Source organism: Hyperoodon ampullatus (genome assembly GCF_949752795.1).
Source record: "Hyperoodon ampullatus genome assembly, chromosome: 4".
NCBI lineage: Eukaryota > Metazoa > Chordata > Mammalia > Artiodactyla > Ziphiidae > Hyperoodon > Hyperoodon ampullatus.
The window spans coordinates 145,088,005-145,111,699 of record NC_136917.1 but is presented as its reverse complement, the minus strand read 5'-3'; the positions used below and the strand labels follow the sequence as shown (position 1 = coordinate 145,111,699).

The window sequence follows — 23,695 nt, the reverse complement described above, 5'->3', positions numbered from 1 at the left end:
CCTTCATCTGCTGTGTGTTTCTTTCTCTTCTTATTTTGCTTAACTTACTGTGTTTGGAGTCTCCTTTTCGCAGGCTGCAGGTTCGTAGTTTCCTTTGTTTTTGGTGTCTGCCCCCGGTGGGTATGGTTGGTTTAGTGGTTTGTGTAGGCTTCCTAGTGGAGGGGACTAGTGCATGTGTTCTGGTGGATGAGGCTGGATGTTGTCTTTCTGGTGGGCACGACTGTGTCTGGTGGTGTGTTTTGGTGTGTCTGTGAACTTATTACGCTTTTAGGCAGCCTCTCTGCTAATGGGTATGGTTGTTTTCCTGTCTTGCTACTTGTTCTGCATAGAGTGTCCAGCACTGTAGCTTGCTGGTCATTGAGTGGAGCTGGGTCTTAGCGTTGAGATGGAGACCTCTGGGAGAGCTTTCACAATCTGATATTACGTGGAGCTGGGAGGTCTCTTGTGGACCAATGTCCTGAACTCGGCTCTCCCACCTCAGAGGGTCAGGCCTGACACCCAGCTGGAGCAACAAGACCCTGTCAGCCACACGGCCCAGTATGTGGGGATTTTCTTGCCTTTTGGGAAGTCTGAGGTCTTCTGCCAGCATTCAGTAGGTATTCTGTATGAGTTGTTCCACATGTAAATGTAATTTTGATGTATTTGTGAGGAGGAAGGTGATCTCCACGTCTTACTCCTCCACCATCTTGAAGGTCTCTCTTGCAATCAGTTCTTGATAGTAGAAGGTTCTCTTTAGTACTAATCATGTATTCTATCAGTAGGAGAAATCTTGATGATGTTTACACATTTCATTCCATTATTTTCCCTTTAGCTAGTTCTTAGAAAATAATTAGAAGTAGACAATTACTATTTCAGTTTCTTGAGGTTTGGAAAAAAATATGTTCTAATTCCTTAGTAGAATATATAGAGAGATATTTAAGGTAGATGATTCTATAGTTAGAAAACAGATTATTAATACTTGTTGGCCATTTGTAACCCTCTGCAATTAAGTAATAGCCCTAACATTTTTGTTTTGATTAATCTCTCTGTTTTATTAACCACAGAGGTCATAGTTTGATATAGATTTCTATTTGATTTTCATGTTTTTGATACTTTTGTAAATATTTTTATTTTAATATCTAATTATTCATTGATTTTTCTCTTTTTTTAGTTTATTGATTTCTGCTCTTTATTACGTTCTTCCTTATTTGCTTATCTTTTTCTAATTTCTTAAAGTGGGAGATTTTATTTGAGACCTCTCTTCTTTTGAAGGGTTTACACATTAAACTCTTTAAATTCTTCTCTAAATACTGCTTCATTTGCAGTGTTTTAGTTGGCTCAGGCTGCCATAACAAAATACTATAGACTAAGTAGCTTAAACAACAGACATTCATTTCTCACAGTTCTGCAGACTTGGGAAGTGTATGGTCAAGGTGCCAACAGATTCATTTCCTGGTGAGGACCTTCTTTCTGGTTTGCAGATGACAGCCTCTCATTAGTGTGTCCTCACCTCACATGGCTGAAAGAGGGAGGGAGGCAGGCAGCAAATTATGGTTATTGAACTGATCTCTCTCTCTCTTCTGATAAGGACACTAATCCCATCATTGGGGCCCCACTCCTCATGACCTCATCTAAACCTAATTACCTTCCAAAGGCCTACCTCCAAATAACATCACATTGGAGGTTAGGTCTTAACATATGAATTTTGAGGGGACACAAATATCAGTCCATAACAATTTGCATCCCAAAACGTTTGTTTTGTGTTTTCACTTTTAACAAATTAAAAATATTTCTAATTTCCCCTTCTGATTTCTTTTTGGGGCCATGGATTATTTAGAAGCATATGGTATAATTTCCAAATATTTTGTTTTTCTGTTATGTTAGTTGATTTCTGCTTTAATTCCATGTGGTCTAAGAATATGCTTTGTAGGATTTTAACACTTTGAAATTTATAGTGTTTTTTTTTTTCTGGTCCAGAAAATAGTGTGTCTCAATAAATGTTCCATGTACACTTGAAAAGGATGTGTATTCTGCTCTTTGGGGAAGGAGTGTCTTATAAATGTCAATTAGGTCAAGTTGGTTGATAGTATTGATCATGTCACCTATATCTTTACTGATTATGTGTCTACTTATTTTATCAGTTACTAAGAGAGAAGTGTTGAAATCCACAACTGTAATTATAGATATGTCTGTTTTTCTTTTCAGTTCTTTTTTTTTCTTCCTTTTTGCATTTAAGGCTCTTTTTGGGGGTATGTACACATTTATAATTATGTTTTCTTGCTGAATCGACCCCTTCACCATTATATAATGTATTTCTCTTTCTGACAATATTTCTTGTTCTTTAGAACATCTACTTTGTCTAGTAGTAATATAACTACTCCAGGTTTCTTTCGATTTGTATTTGCCTACTGTATCTTTTTTCATTCTTTTACTTTTAAATTAAGCCATAATGGATTTTTTATAGAGGAATAGAATTGAATGGTTTTTTTTAAATCCATGTAACAATCTTTGCTTTTTAACTGGAGCATTTAGGCCTGTATTATTCAATACATATGGCTATTTAAATTTAAACTAGTTAAAATTAAATTTAAAATTCAGTTCCTTAATCATAGCAGCCATATTTCTTGATCTCAACAGCTGCATGTGCCAAGTGGCTTCCACGTTAGACAGTTTGGGTCTAGAACACGGGCAGGTTTCCTTTGTCTTGCCTTCATAGCAACCAAACACTGCTTTGTGTCTGTAAGGGGTCTTGGGTGTGAGCAAGTGACCTGTCCTTCGCTTTTCTCTGTGACATCTGACCTTCGTCTGGAAGGCCAGGGGCCAGGAGGTAGGAGGGTTCCCTGCCCTCTGTCAGCAGTTGATTATTTTTGCCTTACGTCAAAGTAGTATCCGGCTGATGGCTCTGGGCCAAAGCCTATCATCTGTGCCGGCACCTACAGATTGTGGGAAGGGTCTTAGGAGCAAATGCACTTATGGATAGCCTTTCAGAACTCAACATACTGATAAATAGCAGGTCTTCAATATTTTTCCATTAAAAATCAGGTGAAAAGGAGTGTTTAAGAGAATATTTTGAGCTTATGGAGATAGCACAGTTTTACAGATAAGTAAATGTTTTCCAAGGTAAAGGTAAATGCTAAATACCTGGAAATTTTTTTTTAGATCTCAGTATTAGATCACTAATAAAGATTGGTTTATGTCCATTCCCAAAACATATTTCCCTGCTTAAAAGAGGAAACTACCTGCCTTGATTAAAATGTTTTCAGTGCATCCCTGGGCTTATATTTAATGATATCTTACTAAATAACTGAGTTACATCTTCTTTACTTCAAATTAAGACAATTTGTTTTGTCATGTTCCCTTAAGGCAGTCTTTTTCTCCTCTGTGATACTGTGATTTATAATAAGAAATATATATATATATATATATATGTTTGGTCTTTGTCTCCAGTCCCTGAAACAGGCCTTCTAAAACCCTTGTAAATTCCTAAGTGGTAAGAGTAGTGGTAACATCTTTTGTTCCAATGAGGTGACTCGGGTGGGCTCCTGGATGACTCTCGGATGGGGTCTGGTCACCACAAAGACCAGGCCATGATTAGAAGCTCGGACTCTTCAGCCCTGCTCCCCACTTCTCTAGAGAGGGGCTAAAAATGGAGTTTATAATTGATCACACCTATGTGAGGAAGCCTCCATAAAAATCCCCATATCATGGAGCTGGGAAAGCTTCCAGGTTGGTGAACACGTCTATGTACTGGGAGGGTAATGCACTCCAACTCCATGGGGACAGAAGCTGCTGTGCTTGGGACCCTCCCAGACCTCACCCTGTGTATCTGTATCCTTTATCATATCCTATAATAAATTGATAAATGTAAACAAGTATTTCCTAGGGTTCTGTGAGTTGCTCTACCCAATTAGTTGAGCCCAAGGAGGTGAGAGACCTACTACTTGTGATTGGCGTCTGAAGTGGGAGTGGGGTGGGAGCAGACTTGTAGGGCTGAGACTTTGACCTCCATATTGTCAGAATTGAGTTACATTGTAGGACACTGGGCTGCTGTCATGAAGAATTGCTTGGTGTGGAGAAAATCCCTCACACATTTGGTGACCACAAGTATCAGAAATGAAGTGTTCTGTGTGAATAGTAAAGGAAAAATACAGATGAAAACTGAGTGGTTTTTTCCATATACATCCTCCATCAGCCTGTTGCTGTATGTGGAAATAAGGGGTGTTAGGTCTTTTAGTTTATTAGGAAAAGCTGGAAATCCCTAATTTCTTGAATGTGTGTAGGTTGTTATAAATTCCTGTTTGTTTCTTCCACATTCTCTCTTCTTCAAATTAAAATATAAATGAAGATACTTTTTAAAAATTTATTTTATTGAAGTATAGTTGATTTACAATGCTGTGTTAATTTCTGCTGTGCAGCAGAGTGATACAGTTATACATCTATATACATTCTTTTTCATGTTCTTTTCCATTACGGTTTGTCACAGGATATTGAATATAGCTTCCTGTGCTCTACAGTAGGACCTTGCTGCTTATCCATCCTCTATACACTAGTTTGCCTCTGCTGACCCCATGCTCCCAACCCCTCCCTCCCCCAACACCTCTCCCTCCTTGGCAACCACAAGTCTGTTCTCTGTGTCTGTGGGTCTGTTTCTGTTTCGTAGGTAGGTTCATTTGTGTCATATTTTAGATTCCACATATAAGTGACAGTATATGGTTGAAAATAGGTTTTTTTTTTTAATTTTTAATTTTTGGCTGTGTTGGGTCTTCGTTTCTGTGCAAGGGCTTTCTCTAGTTGTGGCAAGCAGGGGCCACTCTTCATCGCGGTGCGCGGGCCTCACTGTCGTGGCCTCTCTTGTCGCGGAGCACAGGCTCCAGACGTGCAGGGTCAGTAGTTGTGGCTCTCGGGCCTAGTTGCTCCGCGGCATGTGGGATCTTCCCAGACCAGGGCTCGAACCCGTGTCCCCTGCATTAGCAGGCAGATTCTCAACCACTGCGCCACCAGGGAAGCCCTGAAAATAGTTTTTTAAAAAATTCTTTTTCTCTGACAGTTACTAGTTACTACTTGGTCAGTGTTCATTTTTGTGGTTTTATTTGAAAGAGTGGCATCACCAGGATCATTAACAAATGTAATGAACAAGGAAATGTAAGTTTTTTAAACAGGTAAAAAAAAAAAGTTATTTAAATACTTAGAATGTGAATTAGAGCATAATCATCTTGAAGGCAGTATTGTGTTTTTGTATCTGTTCCTACAAGCATGGCATAATGCCAGGCACCTTGAAGGCACCCAGTAAATATTCGCTTCAAATTGATTTCTCTGGTGAGTGAAATTGGAACTCCTGCTTTTTTGAAGAAGTTAATGCTATGCTGAGAATAAGTAAAATATTTATACTATCATATTTAGTTGTTGTGAAGGCATCTTCTCTAATAAAGTTTACATTTCAAAAAGGAGAGAAAGTTTTACTTTTGTAATTGAGCTGCCAAGTTAAAGTTGCATTACATTGGCCTCAGCTTTGATTTTGGGGGCCAAAACTGAAATTTAAATCAATTAACTCTGGGGCGTAGTCCTTGGAGAAAAGGCAAAAGATCATTTGACTTCTGCAATATACATTTTACCAGCATTGTTAACTGTGCTTTATTTTTTGTTTTCTACCTAGCAACCCCAGGAGCATGTGTGGTTCCTTTGCTTCCTCACTCTAGCTCTAAGTCCAACCTGATAAAACCCACAATTTTTCAGGTTGCTACCATTCCAGATTTATGATATACATTCTCTTCTTGGCCCTCCGTGCCTTTGGTAATCTCTTCCTTTTTCCTGCCATCTCTGTCATTTCATCTCATCGGGTATTTTCAAACTTTCCCAGCTCTTCTCTGGTCCATTTTATAACCCCCTGCTCCCTAGTCAGTCAATTCCCCTCCTTAGCATGGAAAAGTAAGGACACTAGGTTGGACTTCTGTCAGACTTTTCACCCTTATATGTATACATGTGCCTCTGTGTTCAGACCTCCTTGGGCTCTCAGCCTCCTTCCTTGAAGTCTCCAAGGAAGAGGTCTTTCTCTTCTCGTTCCTCACTAATCCTTCCACCTGTGCACTTGATCACATTCTTCCTGCTTCCTCTGAGACTTAATTCTATCAGTTACTCCCTTTCCTGTGTTTTTATCCTTTTCATCCCTACTGGCTCCTAGAAAATATGCTCAAGCTTCTGCTTCTTATTTATGTGATTTAACAAAAGCCTTCTCCAACTCCTCCTTCTTTCATTGTCAGTTCTCTACCCAGAGTACCCGATATTTGCTGTGTCCACTTCACAGATTCACTGCAACTGCCCATATCAAAGTCACTGAATACAACTTAAATTGTTCTCAGACATACTCCTCCATCACTCAGCTGCAAGCCCCACCTGTTCTCACCTGGACCACTGCAGGTGTTTCTTAACTCTTCTCCCTGCCCTCAGTCTTCCCTTTTCCAGTTTATCTTTCCCACTGCTGCAGGGCAATCTTTCAAAATACAAATATGATCATATTACCCCTCCTTAAAGCCCTTCAGAGGCTCAACATTGCCCATAGGTACAGATAAAAACTCCGTAACACATATGAAGCTGCCAATGATTTGACCTCCTGCTCTCCAGTCTTAACGTGCTACTGATCCCTTCGTAGCACCACCTGTAGTTCCAAAAGCAATGTGCTGTTTCACACTTCTGAGCCTTTTATATTCTGAGCCCCCTAGGGGAGTAAAAAAAATTTTTTTGTATTCCTAGTGATCTCCTCCGTAACCTTCTAAGAGAACAGTCAAGCATCCCCAGACTTTACCTGATTTCTCTTTCCTCCACTTCCAACTTGTCACCAGTATGCTATCATAGTAGAGTTAACCTTTATTTTGTGGGTTCACTGTATAGTTTGTGGATACTGCCATTGTTTATTGCACAATGCAGTGCGAATATTTGTCTTTGTGTTTGTCTCCTTTTCTAGACAGATCTCCTGGAGAGAAAGGAGCCGTTTTACTAATCTGTTGCTCACCAGCAACACCTAGCATAGTGCCTTGCACATGGCAAGGACGCCATAAATATTTGTAGAAAGAGTGATTAAACAGTTGGGCTAATTTCAGCAAATATTAATTGGGGCTTCTTCTATAGGCTTAGTGTTACACTTTTTTTTTTTTTTTTGCGATACGCGGGCCTCTCACTGTTGTGGCCTCTCCTGTTGCGGAGCACAGGGTCCGGACACGCAGGCTCAGCGGCCATGGCTCACGGGCCCAGCCGCTCCGCGGCATGTGGGATCTTCCCGGACCCGGGCACGAACCTGTGTCCCCTGCATCGGCAGGTGGACTCTCAACCACTGCGCCACCAGGGAAGCCCCTACACTTTTAAAGTTAGATAATAAATTTCAGATTGTATGTCTTTGATGTCACTGTACTTAATGCTGGCTGCTGTGTCACACAGTTTTAAAGAGATCTAGAGAGCAGGGAGGAGGATGTTTGTAGCTAGTGACTTAATACAGTAGTCAATGTGAATACTTACTAGATCTTTCCCTCACATTGTCATGGCGCACAGTACAAGCTCATCCATACATTTCTTTCCTAACCACATTGTACAAAGCTAGAGGAAAGATTTCATGAAATTTATCATTATTTTTCCTCTGGCTTCCAGTCTTCCTCTCCTCCATCTCCATGTAGATCTGATGATTTACTCCTCTGTTCATGACCCTTCAATTCTTTTGTTTCCATTTTTCTATATGTTAGTCACTTTCATAGCCTCCCGCTTTACCGAACTTAAGATCTTGTTCTTAGTTAGACTTCTTTCGAAAGTTTCTTGTCACCAGTAGAACTGTTCTACATTACTTTTGTACCTGCAGCTGACAACACACAATATTCTCTGTTTCAAGCATATGGTTCCAGAGGATAAACATAACAACACGCTGGTGATGTTTATGTCAAGTGAGCCAGTCTTCTCTAAGCATCTGCTGCACAGGCGCAGAAACAGATAAGTGGTTTCAGCTATTGGCTGCCAGGGGAACAGAAGGGTTGCCACAACAAACCCGGCAAACAACCCCAAAAGTCCCCAAGAAGCATAAACTCACACTGCTGGAAAATCAAAATTAGTAAAGGACTGTGCCTTTTTGATTCTTGACCTTAGCTTTGTCCCCTGCGTCCCTATGTAGAGATTGGACTGCTTTCTGCAACAACTGGGCCATGTATAGGAGGGTACATCTGAGATTCGCTCAGCTTTTGAAGGAAAGTATTTGAAATTTCTCTGCTCACTCAAAAGTTGCTTTGTCGTGGCGTTGGATTGTTCTCCCCTTGGAAGCTTGGTCTTTTGACTGACACTGGTAAGGTTGGCTCCAAGGAAACCCAGCATCCTCTCTGCCCTGGCGCCACTGGGCCGCCACCCTCCGCCCGCACCACTCCCTCATCCTCCCCCGCCCTCCTGCACTGCCTCTCTTGAACTGGCTGCCAGAGTTCACAGACAGCTGGGCAGAGAGTGGCTAAATCTGCCCAGCTGCCCGGGAAGCTTGGCGGCCAGGCTGAGGGAAGGAAGCATCGGCTCTCTTTGAAGGTTGGCTGCCAGTGAATCTCAGGCAGCTGGACTTCAAAGGGGGGACCGCTGGGCTTTCCCTCCTGTCTAGGCAGGTCATTCCACGGCCCTGTGCTTCCGGTGTTGGCATAGTGGCTTTCAAGTTCCTCCTCAATTAAAGAGCTGAATTGAAAGCTGCACTTGTGTTCACATTTGTGTTTTTTACGTGTTATAGACAGTCTAAGATCCTAACTCCTGTTACCCGAAGCTTAAGAGTAAAGATGGAGGAGAAAAGGTAACATCATACAAAGGGCAGCTAAGGAGAGCCACAGTAGTTAGTAGGATTTCCTCATTGCTAGTTGTATCTTGTGTTATTTACCAAGTTTTAAATTACTTCAGGGACTCTTGGTGTGATCTTCTTGAGTAAAGGCTAATCAGTGTGTGCTTATGGACTGAGTTGAGCTAGTGACCTGGAACCGGGTTTGGTCATGGACAGTGGTTTTATCTGTTTCCAGAAACTGGTGTAGTGCTCACCCACTAGCCCGTACTTCACTCTCTTGCTGCACTTTCCCACCTTTCGCCTTCAACTTGCCCTGGTGGTTGGGGAGAGGACTGGTTTAGTACGGAAAGAGCGAGGGTGCTGCACAGAGTCCAGGTCCACCTTAGTTGCAAATGAGGGTCAGAGTGGAGGGAGCCTGAAGTCAGAAGAGCCGTGAGTATGTATGAGTATAATGGTGATTAAAAGTGCAGACCCTGGAGCCAGGCTGCTTGGGTTCAAATCCTGGCTCTGCCAGTTACTGACCACATGATCTACCTTTCTGCCCCACCATGCCCTCCCTGGAAAATGGGGATATAATAGTGCTTATCTCATAAGGCTGTTGGAGGATTCAAGGGGTTAATACATACCGTGCACGTAAGGACAGTATCTAGCCCAGAGTAAATGCCCGATAAATGTTAGCTAGTATTATCATGTGCCAGATCCCATTGATCAGGACTAGAGGAGGTGAAAAACTGACTGGTGATTTTCACTGCCCCTGTATGGATAAAAGGCTCCCTTAGATGGAATTTGTAATAGAATTTTTCTTTTCCAGAAATCCGTAATACTGTTAAAAAAAAATGTATTATGTAGTTTGAAGGAGAAAAAAGTTACTTTATGTTATCCTTCTCTCTCCTGGCACTGCCCTTCCTAGGAGTGTAAGGAGATGCAATTCATTTAGAGCCATTGCTATAATAATCTACACACATCCAGAAGAAGCCTGGTTTAAAACATGGCTGTAAATGTAAATATAAATAAATAAATAAGAGGTGTTTTAGTAAAGAGTACAGTTTCTGGAGTTAGAATCAGGGTTTGAGTTTTTGCTCTGACAGTTTATTAGTCATATCTCTTTGGATAAGTTACCTCGCTAAGCCTCAGTTTTCTTGGTTGTAAAATGAGATTATAATGACATACACGACACGAGGCTTGTTTTAAGAATGAAATTAGAAAGTGTTCTGTTTTACTGCGCTAAGTATCAGCATGTTCAATAAATGTACCTGTTGTTGCTATTACTATTGCCACCAACGTTAGCATTACAAGTTAAAAGTATTATTGAATCACAAGGAAGCCTTCAGTTTATGCAAATGATTTTACAAATAGAGTGCCTTTCCCTAAGATTTTTGTCCTCTCTAGATCAGAGGTCAGCAAACTACGGGCCAAATCCAGCCTGCCACCTCTTTTTGTAAATAAAGTTTTGTTGGAACACAGCCTAATCCATTTGTTTATTGTCTATGGCTGCTTTCATACTATAACAGCAGAAGTGAAGAGTTGCAACAGAGATTTTATAGTCCTCAAAGCCTAAAATATTTACTGTCTGGACTTTTCCAGAAAAAGTTTACTGATCCTTGCTCTAAATATATATTTCTCCAATTAAGGTCCAGAGAATGTTAATTCTATTAGTGTTAGTAAGTACTTTCTGAAAAAAAGAAGGAAAAAAAAACTAGTTCCACAGTCAATAAGCTTTGGAAATGTTAGAGAAGTTGATTTATTCTAGGACTACTACTTAAAAGACTCTGGCTTTTAATATACTAGTGTGCATTGTGAATCTTCAAGACAAGGCCATGGTATACAAATAAACTCTAGTTTCCCAGGCTTGCTTGGCTATAGAATGACCCGCACCCCTCCACCCCACCCCTGGATCTGATGATGTTACACAAAGCATCCTCTGGGAAACCCTGCTTTGGGGCTGTCTCTTTAGAAGCACTTTCTTCTTAAATCATTCCTCTTGGTGATTTCGGTGATATCCTCATTTAGAGACCTACAAAATATCATATGAGATTCTGTATTGCCTCATTTCTTTTCCCCAGTAAAATTATACTTTGCCTAAAATCACAGTAGTAAAATATACCAGATATTTAAATGCTCTAATAAGATAATACCCCTGTCTTTAAATGATTCTGTATGATGTCTCAAAGGTTAGAAATGGAGTCTCGAAGTCCAAAGTTTCATTTCATGCCTTCTTAAAATTCTGAAAGCTTGGGTTTTCTGTAGGGCTTTAACGTTTTTTTGCATCCAGGTTTCTGAAGCATAAATCTCGAGTGCCTAACTGGGATACCAGCTGATCTCAGCTCGGGTTTATAAGAAGGGAGATTAATGTGAAGGTAACTTGTGCCTTAGCCATAAGGGGTTTGTTTTATAGACTAAAGTAAACACCTTGAATTTCAAGTTGCAAGCACACGGGGAGCCAGAAGATTCCAGAGCAGTGGCATCATATTCTGCCTGTGACTCACACATCTCAGTGGCTGAGCTTTCTCCTGCAGCTGCCGCTTCCAGCTGGTAATCAGACAGAGCCCTAGGTAGTCACACACTGCAGTCACCTGGTTTGAGATGACCAAACAAGCAACATTGTCCAGTTATGAATGAAGGCTGGGCTATATCTTTGCCAAATACAGTTGAAAAATAAATGCTAAGTCATAGCAATTTTCTGAAATCATAGTGGTTGCAACAGTGAACCTGGACCAAGAGTGGAGAATCCTGCTGAAGAGTTCATCTCTGGTCATAAATGCTCATTCTCGCCTCCCCCTCCCTCCGTCCCTCCCTCCCTGTCCCCGAGCCCCCCACCCCGCCCCACCCCGCCTTTCCCGTGAGCTTCCCCATTATGGCAGAGGCCAGTTCTTAGTCATCTTGATGCCCTGTAAACCTGGCTTATACTTGATGCAGTAAATGTTTTATGAAAGAATAAGAGGTCTTAAGTGTTTCTTCTCCTTTCCCAACTTGTGAATCATTTCAAGAAAATTCCACATCATCTCTTCGTTTATGTATCTCTGTGTTGTGTGTGTAATGAGTCCTCAGTGAATGTGGTTGACATTGTAAGTGTGGATCCTAAAAATTTTACTAGCACACTTTTATTTTATGGGGGATGATGAATGGACCTTTCAGAAACCTTTGTCAGATGTCATTGTCTTTTGTCTTTAAATTGTTTATTTAAAAAAAAATGAAGGAAGGGAGGGAGAGAGAGAAGAAAGGAATGAGGGAAGGAAAAAACATCTTGGCTGGAACATAATTGTCTTTTTTAAAAAAGTTAGAAACTTGGAAACTGTCAACTTGCTATGAAATATGTTGTTTCCTTGAAACATGCTCAAAAGTTCAGAGTTGCATTTGCTATATTTATTATGTTCATCTTTTAAGCACCATGATTATGTGATACATAACATGTTATACTGTACTCTAAGACTCGTTGGGGTTCTAAGAGTTCAGATGATGTGCCTGGGAAAGAAATAATCTGAAACTGACCTACTTGAAAGAAAGGATCAGAAATGTGGGGAAAGAGCTCTCATTTAGTAACATAAAGAAAAGCAGTTTAAACACACAACCCTCCCTTCTGTGTCCTCCAAGAATGAGCTGTTTCCAAGCATTCACTTCTCTAATATTGTCTTCTGGAATCATTGTCTTAGCTTCAAAGAATATATAGAAGAAATGGCTGCAACTAGTTGAAAACAGACTACAGCTACCTAGAGACAATGGTTATCTGAAGCAAACCCAGTGAGGATTAAGAAACATTGCTAGAGAGAACTTTTGGTCTCACAGGCGGATGCAAAAAGGCAAGAGAGGAGCGTAATGATTATATAAAGTACAAGACCTGATAAAGTTGAATTAATTTTAATTATAGGGTTGCAGGACAGGTTTATGGTGGATATTATTTGGTAGAATGCTAAGGTAGGGGAGCGAGAATTAACCTTCTTAAAACGTTATTAATGCTTCTGTGGTATCGTCTGACTTATAATAATGACAAACTCTTATATAATGTTTACTATCTGCCAAGCACTGTTCACATCCTTCATGTGTTGCATTAGTTAACTTTTACTGCATAACAAACTACCTTAGAACTTAGTAGCTTAAAACAACAAACATTAATTATTTCTCAAGATTCTCTGGGTCAGTGGGGCAGTACTTCTGGTCTGAACTGGCTTGGCTGATTTCTTCTGGGTTCTCTATTGCATCTGCAGTTAACTAACAGCTCAGTCAAGGCTGGATGGTCTAGAATGGGCTCACCGACATGTCCGGCTGTTGACCAGATGTCAGCTGGTGCTACGGGGATGACTGGACACATGTTTCTGGTCATCCGGAGAGCATCTTGTGCTTTTTCACAAGGTGGCTAGGTTCCAAAAGCAGCAAGAGAGCAAGTCCCAACATATATGCCTTTCCAGGTCTCTGCTTGTGTCTTGTTTGCTCATGTCCTCTGTTAGGGTTCTCTGAGAAGCAGATGCTAAAATGTGTAAAAGATTTATTGCTAAAACTCCTGTAAGGGAAAAGTGTGTGGGGAGCCAGAGGAGGCTAGAGAGTATCAGGTGGTGATGCAGGTCTGACTCCTATGAAGGAAAGAGGGAAGGAACGAAGGAGGGTTGGCTAGGAAGAATCTCAGACTTCAGCGCAGTTCTAAGAAAGCTTTGGCCAGGCCAGTGGGAACTCCTTGAGCCTAAATCAACCCAAGGCTTTAGTAATCAGCTCTAGCTATGCTGCTATCTCAGTTAGCATAGCAGCTACAGTCGGGACTACTACTTGATTAAGTCTGTAGTCAACAAGCCCTTTGTGGAAGGACTAGGAGAAGAATTATTGCCCCACTGAGTAGCACCGTCCTTCCTCTTAGGAATCGGGCTACCTCTATAGTCAATCAGTTCCTGATCTGAAAATAGAGTCAGATATGGGAACAGAGCCAGGGATCATGACTTTTTATTGGGGTGACCACCCTCAGCTTCCTGCTCCTCCATGTATCTCTCTTTTTGGTTGTAGATACTAAGCAGTACCTTTGCTGTCTGCCCATCTCTTCTGCCCCTAGGAATGCCATGTTCTGTTAACCATCTCCACATTTTTCTGCACATCAAGCCCCCTTGGCTGCCTCTCTGATCTTGTCAGTCATTATATTGCAGCCTCTTGGCTTCTAGCAATTAAGCACTGCAACCTAGCTTTTATTACTTTGGGCCTCATCATCCCCATGGATATTAATGGCCCAGCTCAGTGAGATTAGCCCTGCAGAGGGCTAATCTGCAGGGCTGCAGCAGAGACCTTGGTGAATGGTACTTCTTGGTGATGCTGAACTGAACTCCTTGGTGATGCTGGCTCCCTCTCACCTGTATATTCCTGGTGGCCTTGGTGAATGGTACTTCCTCTGGGCTCTCCCATGAAAAATAATATTCTGTATTTTCTGACTTGACACAATATATCCATCCCAGCATGCCCACTTCCCCCAGCCTTCTTATTCTCTTCTCTGTTGTCTGCCAGGACAATTGGGGTGTTTTTATTTTACTCAACATTGGCCATCACTTTTCCAGGCCTCTATAGCATCCTTGCAGCAGGTTTGCCCCATCCCCTGGGGACCTTGTACAAAAATGTGCCCCAAATCAATGAATCCTGCTGATGAAAGCCCCCTTGATTAAGGATCCTCAAAATCCAAACTCCAGGTACTTCATGGCTCCTGCCAGCAGCTGCGAGCTAATTCTTGCATCTCTTTTGGTGCGTAATCTCCTTCCAGCCACTTCTCCAGCTGAGTAATACTGGGATTCGGCACTAGTTATTGGCGTAGAAGCCAGAAGAGGAGGTAGGGGCAGGTCCTAAGAGAAGTTACTGCTGCCTTGTCGGGGAGGGGCAGTTGTAGCATCTTCCAACCCAAAGGAATTGCTAGCTCTTACTAGGCAAGGGTGGGCCACCTCCGTAGGCTGTGAGGGTTCAGGGGCGTCTGCAGATCTAGCATCTTACAGACATCCATCCAGATATCCTGTCCTTATGTTTCAGAGTCTCAGGTTTTCCCAGCTAGAGCCCTGCCTTAGAATAACAGACATGCCTTGGCTGAGCATTTAGATATCTCTGGAGCTCTATAAATCAAACTACCAGATCGCTTTTGTTTGTTGCTCAGCTGTGTCTGGTCTTCCACTGCAGGAGATGAGGGCTTCTTTGAAAGCTACTGAAGGGGTCTTCTGGCTCTTCCACTGAGTCTTTAACTGTTATTGGTGCTCAGTTTCTCATTGTCCCTCTGCAGGGATAATGACTTAGCACTAACCAGCAACACTATTGTCTTTGTAGGTATCTTCCTCCCATGTATTTTTAAATGCCTAAAGTGATTTCCCTCAAGGACAGTCCCCTGTACTAGGAAGTTTTCCCAGCTCACCTCCAGTGAAATCTGGAGCAGTTGGAATGCAACCAAGTGCTCGAGTGTATCTGTGCTCCACAGTCCACTCAGGACAGTGTCTTCTTTACCCATGAAGGAGGCAGTCCTAGATTTTTATCTTAACACCTGTGCTGTTGGATCACACCAGGTACCACTTATGATAGTCTGGTTCCTCTGAGAAACAGACACCAAGATAGGGTTAAACATATAAGAGAATTCTTGGGGAAAGGCCTGTCAAGGGAATGGGGGTGAGGGAGCCTGAGAAGGCTGGAGAAGAGAGCATGATGTAGGCCATACCCCTAAGAAAGAGAAAGGAAAGAAAGGACTGTTACATGTCCATCAGCTGATAAATGGATAATAAAATGTGGTACATCCATACAATGGAGCATTACTTGGCAATAAAAAGAAATGAAGTATTGAAACATACTGCAACATACATGAGCCTCAGAAACATTATGCCAAGTGAAAGAAGCCAATTACAAAAGATAGCATATTGTATGATTTCATTTATTTGAAATGTTCACATAGGCAAATATACAGAGACAGAAACTAGGTTATCAGTTGCTTAGGGCTGACAGATTAGGGGAAAAGAGGGAGTGATTGCTAAAGTGTATGGGGTTTCTTTTTGGGGTGATCCTAATGTTCTAAAGTTGACTGAGGTAATGATTGCTGAGTTCTCTGAAAATACTGAAAAACATTGAACTGCATACGTTAAGTGGACAGATTCCGTGGTGTGTGAATTATATCTCAATAAAACTGTTATATTAAAAGAAAAGAAAAAGAGGATTGTACAGAAAGAGTCTTAGACTGTAGCACAATGCCCAGAATGTTTCAGTCAGGCCAATTAGGAGTCCTTTCTCCCCTGTGCTCAGTCGTTGGTGAGGAGGAGCCTGTGGAAAGCCTGGCTTGTCACAGAGGTAGTGAGAGTGCTAGTCATTATGCTTTTCACAGTGGGAAGTCTGAGAGACACATTTTCTTGGCTACATGTCCTATAATCCCAAACAAGTCACCTGTCCATACCCAGACTCAAGGTGTAAAGAAATACATGCCACATATTGATGAAAAGAAAAGCAAAGTTGTATTGCAAAGGAGTGTGACACACTTGCATTACCTCATTAAATTCTTCTAGCAGCTTATGGATTGGGTACTATTATTAATCTTGTTTAATAGATGGCATAGGGAGATTAGCCCAAGATGGTAAGTGGTGAATCCTGGATTTGAACTCACCAGCCTGATTCCACCCTCTGTGCTTTTTATCATTATACCATATTTTCATACAATATATTAATTTGATTATCACAGAATCTTTTGCAGAGGTTTTATTGTCTAATTTCCTTTTATTAAAATGAAGCCTTCATGGGCATAGGAAATTGCAAAGTACCTTTCTCTGACAGTTCCTATATTTTTGTGTACATTATTCTCACAATCCTTACTACAGATCTCCAAAATCAGAGGAACAGGAGGAAATTATATTCATTCTGGACCTATATGTATTCTGTTTTTTAATCTTGGCATTTAAAAAAATCCTGGAATATTTTTAATCCTGGTATGGTAAGTAAACCTAACATGTGATTGAAAATATAGAATTGATTGGAATTGCTTGATTATAACAAAGCTTGAAAATAGATTCTCAATGAAAAAGAAAATTTACATCTATTTAGGGGGACCTAAGAGTAGATTTGAGAGGACAGTTAAATGTTAGTACACCTCGTTTGTTAGATAGCCTAGCATTTGCTTCATCTTGCTCTCGGAGTTTGTGTTTCGGTAGCATAGTTGCATTTCAGCAACGTTCTGAGAGGAGGTGCCCACTATAGACTGAATAAATAAATGTGTGGCATTGACACAAGGCAGGGAGATAGTAGGTCAAATGCAGCTCCGTTTCTTTGGGAGTTGGGGAAAAAGAGTAAGAGTGGGAAGATGTGTAGGGCATGTTATTTGAAAGATGAGTAAGCTGTGAAACAGAAAGATTAAGCATCTTGGCCAGGGTCAAACTCAATGTAGTAAGCTGAAATTTTAGGTCAAGTTGGCTTGGCTCTAAGACCAGTATTCTCTCCACTAAATTTTCCCCTATTTTCAGCCCAGAAATTTATTTAAATTCTCTCTTTTTAAAAATAGTTTATTCTACTGTTTTATTGATTACAAAACATGTTTTGATCCTTTTGAGGGCCGTCTTTCCTCTTGCATTGATAGATACACGCTAGAGTGATGGAAAGATATTGGGATCTAGCTAGCTGCTGGATGTAAACTCACTGACCTCTGTTACCACCATAGAATATTTGGGTTATTTAGAATTACAGAAAGTGGTATATTTAAGACTTTGGGCTAGGCATCATATTTTTCTTTGAGAATTTGGCATACTTCCTTAGAGCGGAAAAACTAGAATTAGCATAGCCACAGAAGGCAGGACCAGGACTCACAAGTAGATGTTAGAAGGAGGGAGGCTTGCACCCAGTTTAAGAAAGGTGTTGCCAATTAGAGCCACCCAGACAAACGCACTGTTGTTGCTTGTGATGTAATGAGTTCTGTACTGCTGGAGGCTCTATGACCATCTGCTGAGAAGGGACAGTTTTACCAGTTGGAGGTTTGTACTGTGTGATCTCAGAGAGGGCCTTTAAAACTCTAGGTTCTTGTGCTTGCATTTCCCATCACTCTGAATATTTGAGACTTAATGTTCTCCAAATCTAACATAAGGCACTCCTAAGAATAGGAAGCCTATATAAAGGAGTTAATAATCTCAACTTCCCTAAAGAATAATGTTCTTTGCCTAGGATGATTATAAAATGAATTAAAGGAGAAGTTGCAGTTTTAGATTTCCCACATTATGCCAGAAGTGTTTTTCAGTCAGGTTGAGTTTGTTTTCAAAATGTGAGGGTATTTTTCATCACAGACTGTCCAAATATTGATGTTTTATGCAAATTTAAGATCTCCTCTGGCTATCCATTTTATTTCGTTGGAATAAACTTTTGTTACTGGTTAAAGTGAAGTTAATAATTGAAGAGCACACTTGACATAAAATCTCAGTCGAAATGGAACTACCTGCTTGCTCTTGGGCTCATGCGGAAGTGTACGTGATATGATTGCTTTGGATTCTACACCTTTTAAGGTTCTTTATCCCACCTGACTGGTATATGATATGTACATATCTATATATATGTGTATATATATATATATATATGTGTGTGTGTGTGTATTTATATTTTAGAATATTGGTATTCATGATCTATTTTGCTCTATTAATAATAAAAAGTACATTTGGGACTTCCCTGGTGGCACAGTGGTTGAGAATCTGCCTGCTAATGCAGGGGACACGGGTTCGAGCCCTGGTCTGGGAGGATCCCACATGCCGCGGAGCAACTGGGCCCGTGAGCCACAACTACTGAGCCTGCGCGTCTGGAGCCTGTGCTCCACTGCAGGAGAGGCCGCGATAGTCAGAGGCCCGCACACCGCAATGAAGAGTGGCCCCCACTTGCCACAACTAGAGAAAGCCCTCGTACAGAAACAAAGACACAACACAGCAAAATAGATAAATTAATTTTTTTAAAAAAGTAACCACTTAAAAAAAAAAAGTACATTTGATCAGTTAGTCGAATTATAAAATATTATATATTTACCAGTTTCTGTCTTTTCCTAAAGAATCATAGAGCTGTAAGTGACTTTAGAAATCATCTAGTTCAATCCATTTATTTTATAGAAGATAAAATTGTGATCTGGAAAGGCTAAGTAACTTGTCCCCAGTCATACTGCTAGCTTTTGACTGAACTAAGTCTAGATTTCATATCTCCTAGTCCTGGACCAGTGCTCTTTTTGCTATACCACATTACCTTACTGGTAATTCATGAAGTGATGGGTCTTCCTTCTGTTAAGATGTATATATGTATTTATTAGCATTAAAAATAAATAAAACATTTAAAACAAATAAAAAATTAATTTCACTGAGAGGCCAAATGTAAGTATAGGACTTTCTGGTAAACAGTTACCACTGTAATATCTTTCAAAAGCTTTATTTAGAGTTTAGGAGTTGATAAGTTGTTGAAATATAACTAAGTGGCATATTTTCCTTATTGAGATTAGTAGCAGAGTTCTGCTTTTCTGAGGAACAAAAAAAATATGTTCAATCTATTCTCCATGTGTCCAAGAATGATCTTTTAAAGATAAGCAAACCTAGTCACACTACTACTGCTCTGTGTAAAATCCCTTAGCAACTCCTTTTACCTTCAGGATAAAATTTAAGCCCTTAACATGGCCTACAAGGCGTGATCTGGGCCCTGCTTATGTCACCTCTCACCTGTCCTTTCCCTCTTAGACGTGATTAACTTCTTTTAGGTCTTTGAATCAACCAGCTCCTTTCCCTTCAGGCCTTCCAATATGCGTGTGTTGGTTTTCTATCGCTTAGTAACAGATTACTACCGCAAATTTAGTGGCTTAAAAAACCACCAGTTTATCATTTCACAATTTCTGTAGGTAAGAAGCCTGACATGCTATGGTTGGATTCTCTTCGTAGGGTTTTAGGGTTTCACCAGGCTACAGTCAAAGTACACTTGACCCTTGAACACTTGAACACGTGGGGAGGTGTGGGGTTAGGGACACCAACACATACTCCTCCCGCCACCCTGCGGGCAGTTGAAAAATCCACATATAACTTTACAGTCTGCCCTCCATATCCATGGTTCCACATTTGTGGATTCAACCAACCACAGATCATGTAGTACTGTACTATGTATTTATTGAAAAAAATCTGTGTATAAGTGGACCTATGCAATTAAAACCCACGTTCAGATCCCTGTTTCTTTGATACATCTTTTAAGTCTGTAGTGGCATGTCAAACGCTTCTCATTCTTAAAATCTCTCTTACTCTTCTGGCACGTCTTTATGGCTTCCTTCTCTGTCCTCAGACAGGAGAAAGCTCTGCTTTTCTTTTTTTTGGCTGCGTTGGGTCTTCGTTGCTGAGCGTGGGCTTTCTGTAGTTGCAGCGAGCAGGGGCTACTCTTCGTTGCAGTGCGCCGGCTTCTCCTTGAGGTGGTTTCTCTTGTTGCGGAGCGCAGGCTGTAGGCACCTGGGCTCGGTAGTTGCGGCACAGGGGCCCTAGAGCATGCGGGCTTTAGTAGTTGCTGAGCGTGGGCTCAGTAGTTGTGGCGTGTGGCCTCAGTAGCTGTGGCTCGCGGGCTCTAGAGCACAGGCTCAGTAGTTGTGGCGCATGGGCTTAGCTGCTCCATGGCATGTGGGATCTTCTTGGACCAGGGCTCGAACCCATGTCACCTGCATTGGCAGGCGGATTCTTAACCACTGCCCTACCAGGGAAGTCCCGAAAACTCTGCTTTTAAGGACTCATGTGACTCTTCAGTCCCACCTGGGTAATCCAGGACATAATCTCCCTATCGGCTAACTAATAACCTTCATTATGCCTGCAAAGTCCCTTTTGCTAAGTAGAGTAACATATTCGTGGGCATAACACCAGGGATTGCAGAGGTCATGGGGTTCAAAATTCTGCTACCAGAATGCAGTGAGTACCCTCTGACTGGAATAGCCTTTCTAGACCCTGCATCCTGCTTCTTCGTCCGCTAACTTTTACTTTATCCACTGCGTCTCTGCTTTCTTTTTGCCCCTCTTGTTTTTCCTCTCTTCACATGCTCTGATCAAGAACCTCTCTTTAGTGCTCTCAAATTACTCTATACTTCCCCACTGTACCACTTGTCACTTTGTCTGCTTATCTGTGTCCTTTCGGGGTACCGTCTATCACCTCTGAGGAGAGAAGCCATGTTTATCTCGGCACATTTGTGTTTCCCTGCTAAACCATGTATCTGCCATACAGTTGATTCCCAATATATATTTAAAAAAAAAGATGAATCAATGAATTATTTATATCCATGAAAGGAGGAAGCATGATTACTGTCTTTAATATAAATTTCTAAGATTGTCACATGGAGGAAGAGAGAAGACAATTTTATTATTTATTTATTTATTTATTACCATTTAACTTTCTGAAATTTTATTTAAATTTAAATTGTGACAATGGGACTTTCTGAAAAATTATTTAAATTTAAATTGTGACAATGGGACACAAGAATCATTAGAACTAACCTAGGAATATAGTGAAAAGAAATCTGAGTGTAACAGTTCCGCAGAAGGCCAAGGAAGCTCTGGTCCTTATTAAAACAGAAGGTCCGAGTTAAGTGATGTATTTGAGAAGACAGCTTTAACTCAATATATACAATTTTTATTTTGAAGGATTGCTTTTGTGAGGTAGTGTGTCCTCATTACTGGAAACTTTTTGGTGAAAGCTCAGTGATGGAGTGTTGGGGATATTATTGGGAGGCTAATGTACGTGAGCTCTGTTTTGTGACTCATTCCTTGTTATGGTTGCTGCACACTGATGGAGATGGGTCATTTGTATTCCTATACCTGTGGCTGCCAGGAGAGACCTACATGCTGTCATCACTAGTAATGTCCCTGGCCATTCACTGTGTAATTATCCAGCCTGGTGGATCTGGGATAATTGATTCCCTAGTACTTTGGCCTGTTCTGGTTACTGAATCATAACTGGGTGGCAAGGTTAGTGTAGTAGAGTTACTTTTATAAGTCATTAACTGTTCAGAAGTGACATTGCAAGTAAAAAGACTAATAACATATATCTGTAGAGAGGGGGTATAGGGTGGTGTTTAAGGGTAGGCTTTTTGGTTCAAACTCCTAGCTCGACCACTTACTGGCTCTGTGATTTTGGACAGGGTACTTAAGTCTCTGTGCTTAGTTTCCTAATCTGTAAAATGAAGATAATCTTCTAGAGTGAACGTGAGCACCATAGGCAAGTGAGTAAAAGAATATAGTGCCTAGGGTATGGTAAGCATTGTGTAACGGCTAGCTGTCGTCATCATCTTCCACAACAACGTTATCCTACAGGCACACTAAAGATAGTTCAAGACTTACAACCATGTGCACAGTGTCTGGCATATACTAGGAATACAGTGATATTTTTGAGTTAATAATATGTTCATTTGTAATTTTTATTTATATTTATTCTTTCAGATAACTGTAGGAAATGGTCCCCAAAACTTTATAAGTTTAATGAGAAGAACTAAATGCAGTGCTAATCTTGTGTTGCTCAGAGCTTGCTAAGGCAGTCTGAAAAATATCTCTTACTAGAAGTTAACCTTGTCTCTTCTTTTTGCTTATTAAAGCAAATGGATGTTTTTTAAAGATCTTTGAAATTTTTTCCAAAATAAAAAAACTATCATCAGGTGAAATTAATATTTTTCATGTAGCTATATATCATTTTTTGGATGATAAAGTAAAATACTCTTGCCACAAAAATGTTCTCATCTGAATTCAGATGAGATGTTAACACTTTGCTTGTCTTTGCAAACAGGTTCACCCTAAATTCCACTATAAACAAGCTCATGACCCGGGCACAGATACTTCTTGCGTGACTTTTTCCTATGATGGTAATGTCCTTGCCTCTCGTGGAGGTAGGTTAGAAGCTTTCTTTTTGATATGTTTCTATATATAAAATGATCGTATGTAACTCTAAAAAATGTCACACTAATATCCTAGTGCTTAGTAAAGCTAGCTGTGCTTTTGTTAATGTACCTTTGCCAGTCTAGTTTTTTTCATTAAAATGCATTTCCAACTTGGCAACATTGTTTTATTAAAATTATCAAGTAAAAGTTAGAAAATATGTACTTTTTTGCCTAAGTTTTCGTTTTAGCTCCAAATTCCATCAGCATTTGGAGCCTGCAAGGATGACCATTGCCTCTACCTTATGGACTTTTGTAGATGATATTCTATATTCTTTCTATATCATTTCATAGTTCTGGGTCTGGTATTTCAAATCTTCTATTTGCTGACCATTGATTTTTTTTCAGTTCAAACACTAATTCAGTTCAGTTAAAAAAAATTTGTATACCTGGATGTTATTTTTTTTAATAGCTATGTAATTCTGTGTGGTCGTATTGTAAGTTTACCTATCTACACTCATATGATTGAATAGAGATTGTTTCTAACTTTTTGCTAAATCTTTCTCATGTGAATAAGTAATATGCTGATAGAAGGAAATAATAAAATAGTGAGGGCAGCTTATGAACAAAGCATTAGGGGGAGGTATGGGGCGTGACTGAGGATCTTCCAGTAGGCCCATTTGTGGGGAGAGAAAAGAATCAAGGTAAGTAGGTTGGAGCCGTGTTACAGATAGCCTTAAATATCACATAAAGGATTTAGTCTTTTTTCCACAGGCCAAATTAATCTAGCAACACTGAGTTTAGTCATTCATTCACTCACTTTACTGTATATTGAGCAACTGATCTGAGCTAAGCATTATGCTAGGTGCTTGGCATAAACTGTGGACATCATAGCAGGGTTCCTTTCCTGAAAGAATTCACAGCCTGATGTAGAGGGTATGGAAGTGAGGGGAACATAGGGTTGGCACAGCTCTCCCCTCAGTTTAACTGGTCCATGCCTGTTTACCCTTGGGAACTCTATCCAGATTCTCCTTCTTCCAAGGAAGCCTTCTGTTGATATATTATACCCAAACTACCCTCACTTACATAATTTTTTAAAAAAGCAAAGCACATGCACATGTATTTTCTATT

The 23,695-nt window shown here is 40.5% G+C and overlaps 1 protein-coding gene across 2 annotated transcripts in view; it reads left to right on the top strand.

Annotated features, from left to right (window-relative positions):
* The window catches only part of WDR70 (WD repeat domain 70), a gene marked incomplete at its 5' end in the record, with an annotated part of 295,937 nt that overhangs the window by 219,950 nt on the left and 52,292 nt on the right, over positions 1-23,695 (top strand). For both annotated transcript variants that reach the window (XM_079703924.1, XM_079703925.1), the window contains one exon: positions 22,477-22,576. In XM_079703924.1, coding sequence (XP_079560050.1) covers positions 22,477-22,576 — 100 coding nt within the window. The remainder of the gene's footprint in view (positions 1-22,476; positions 22,577-23,695) is intronic.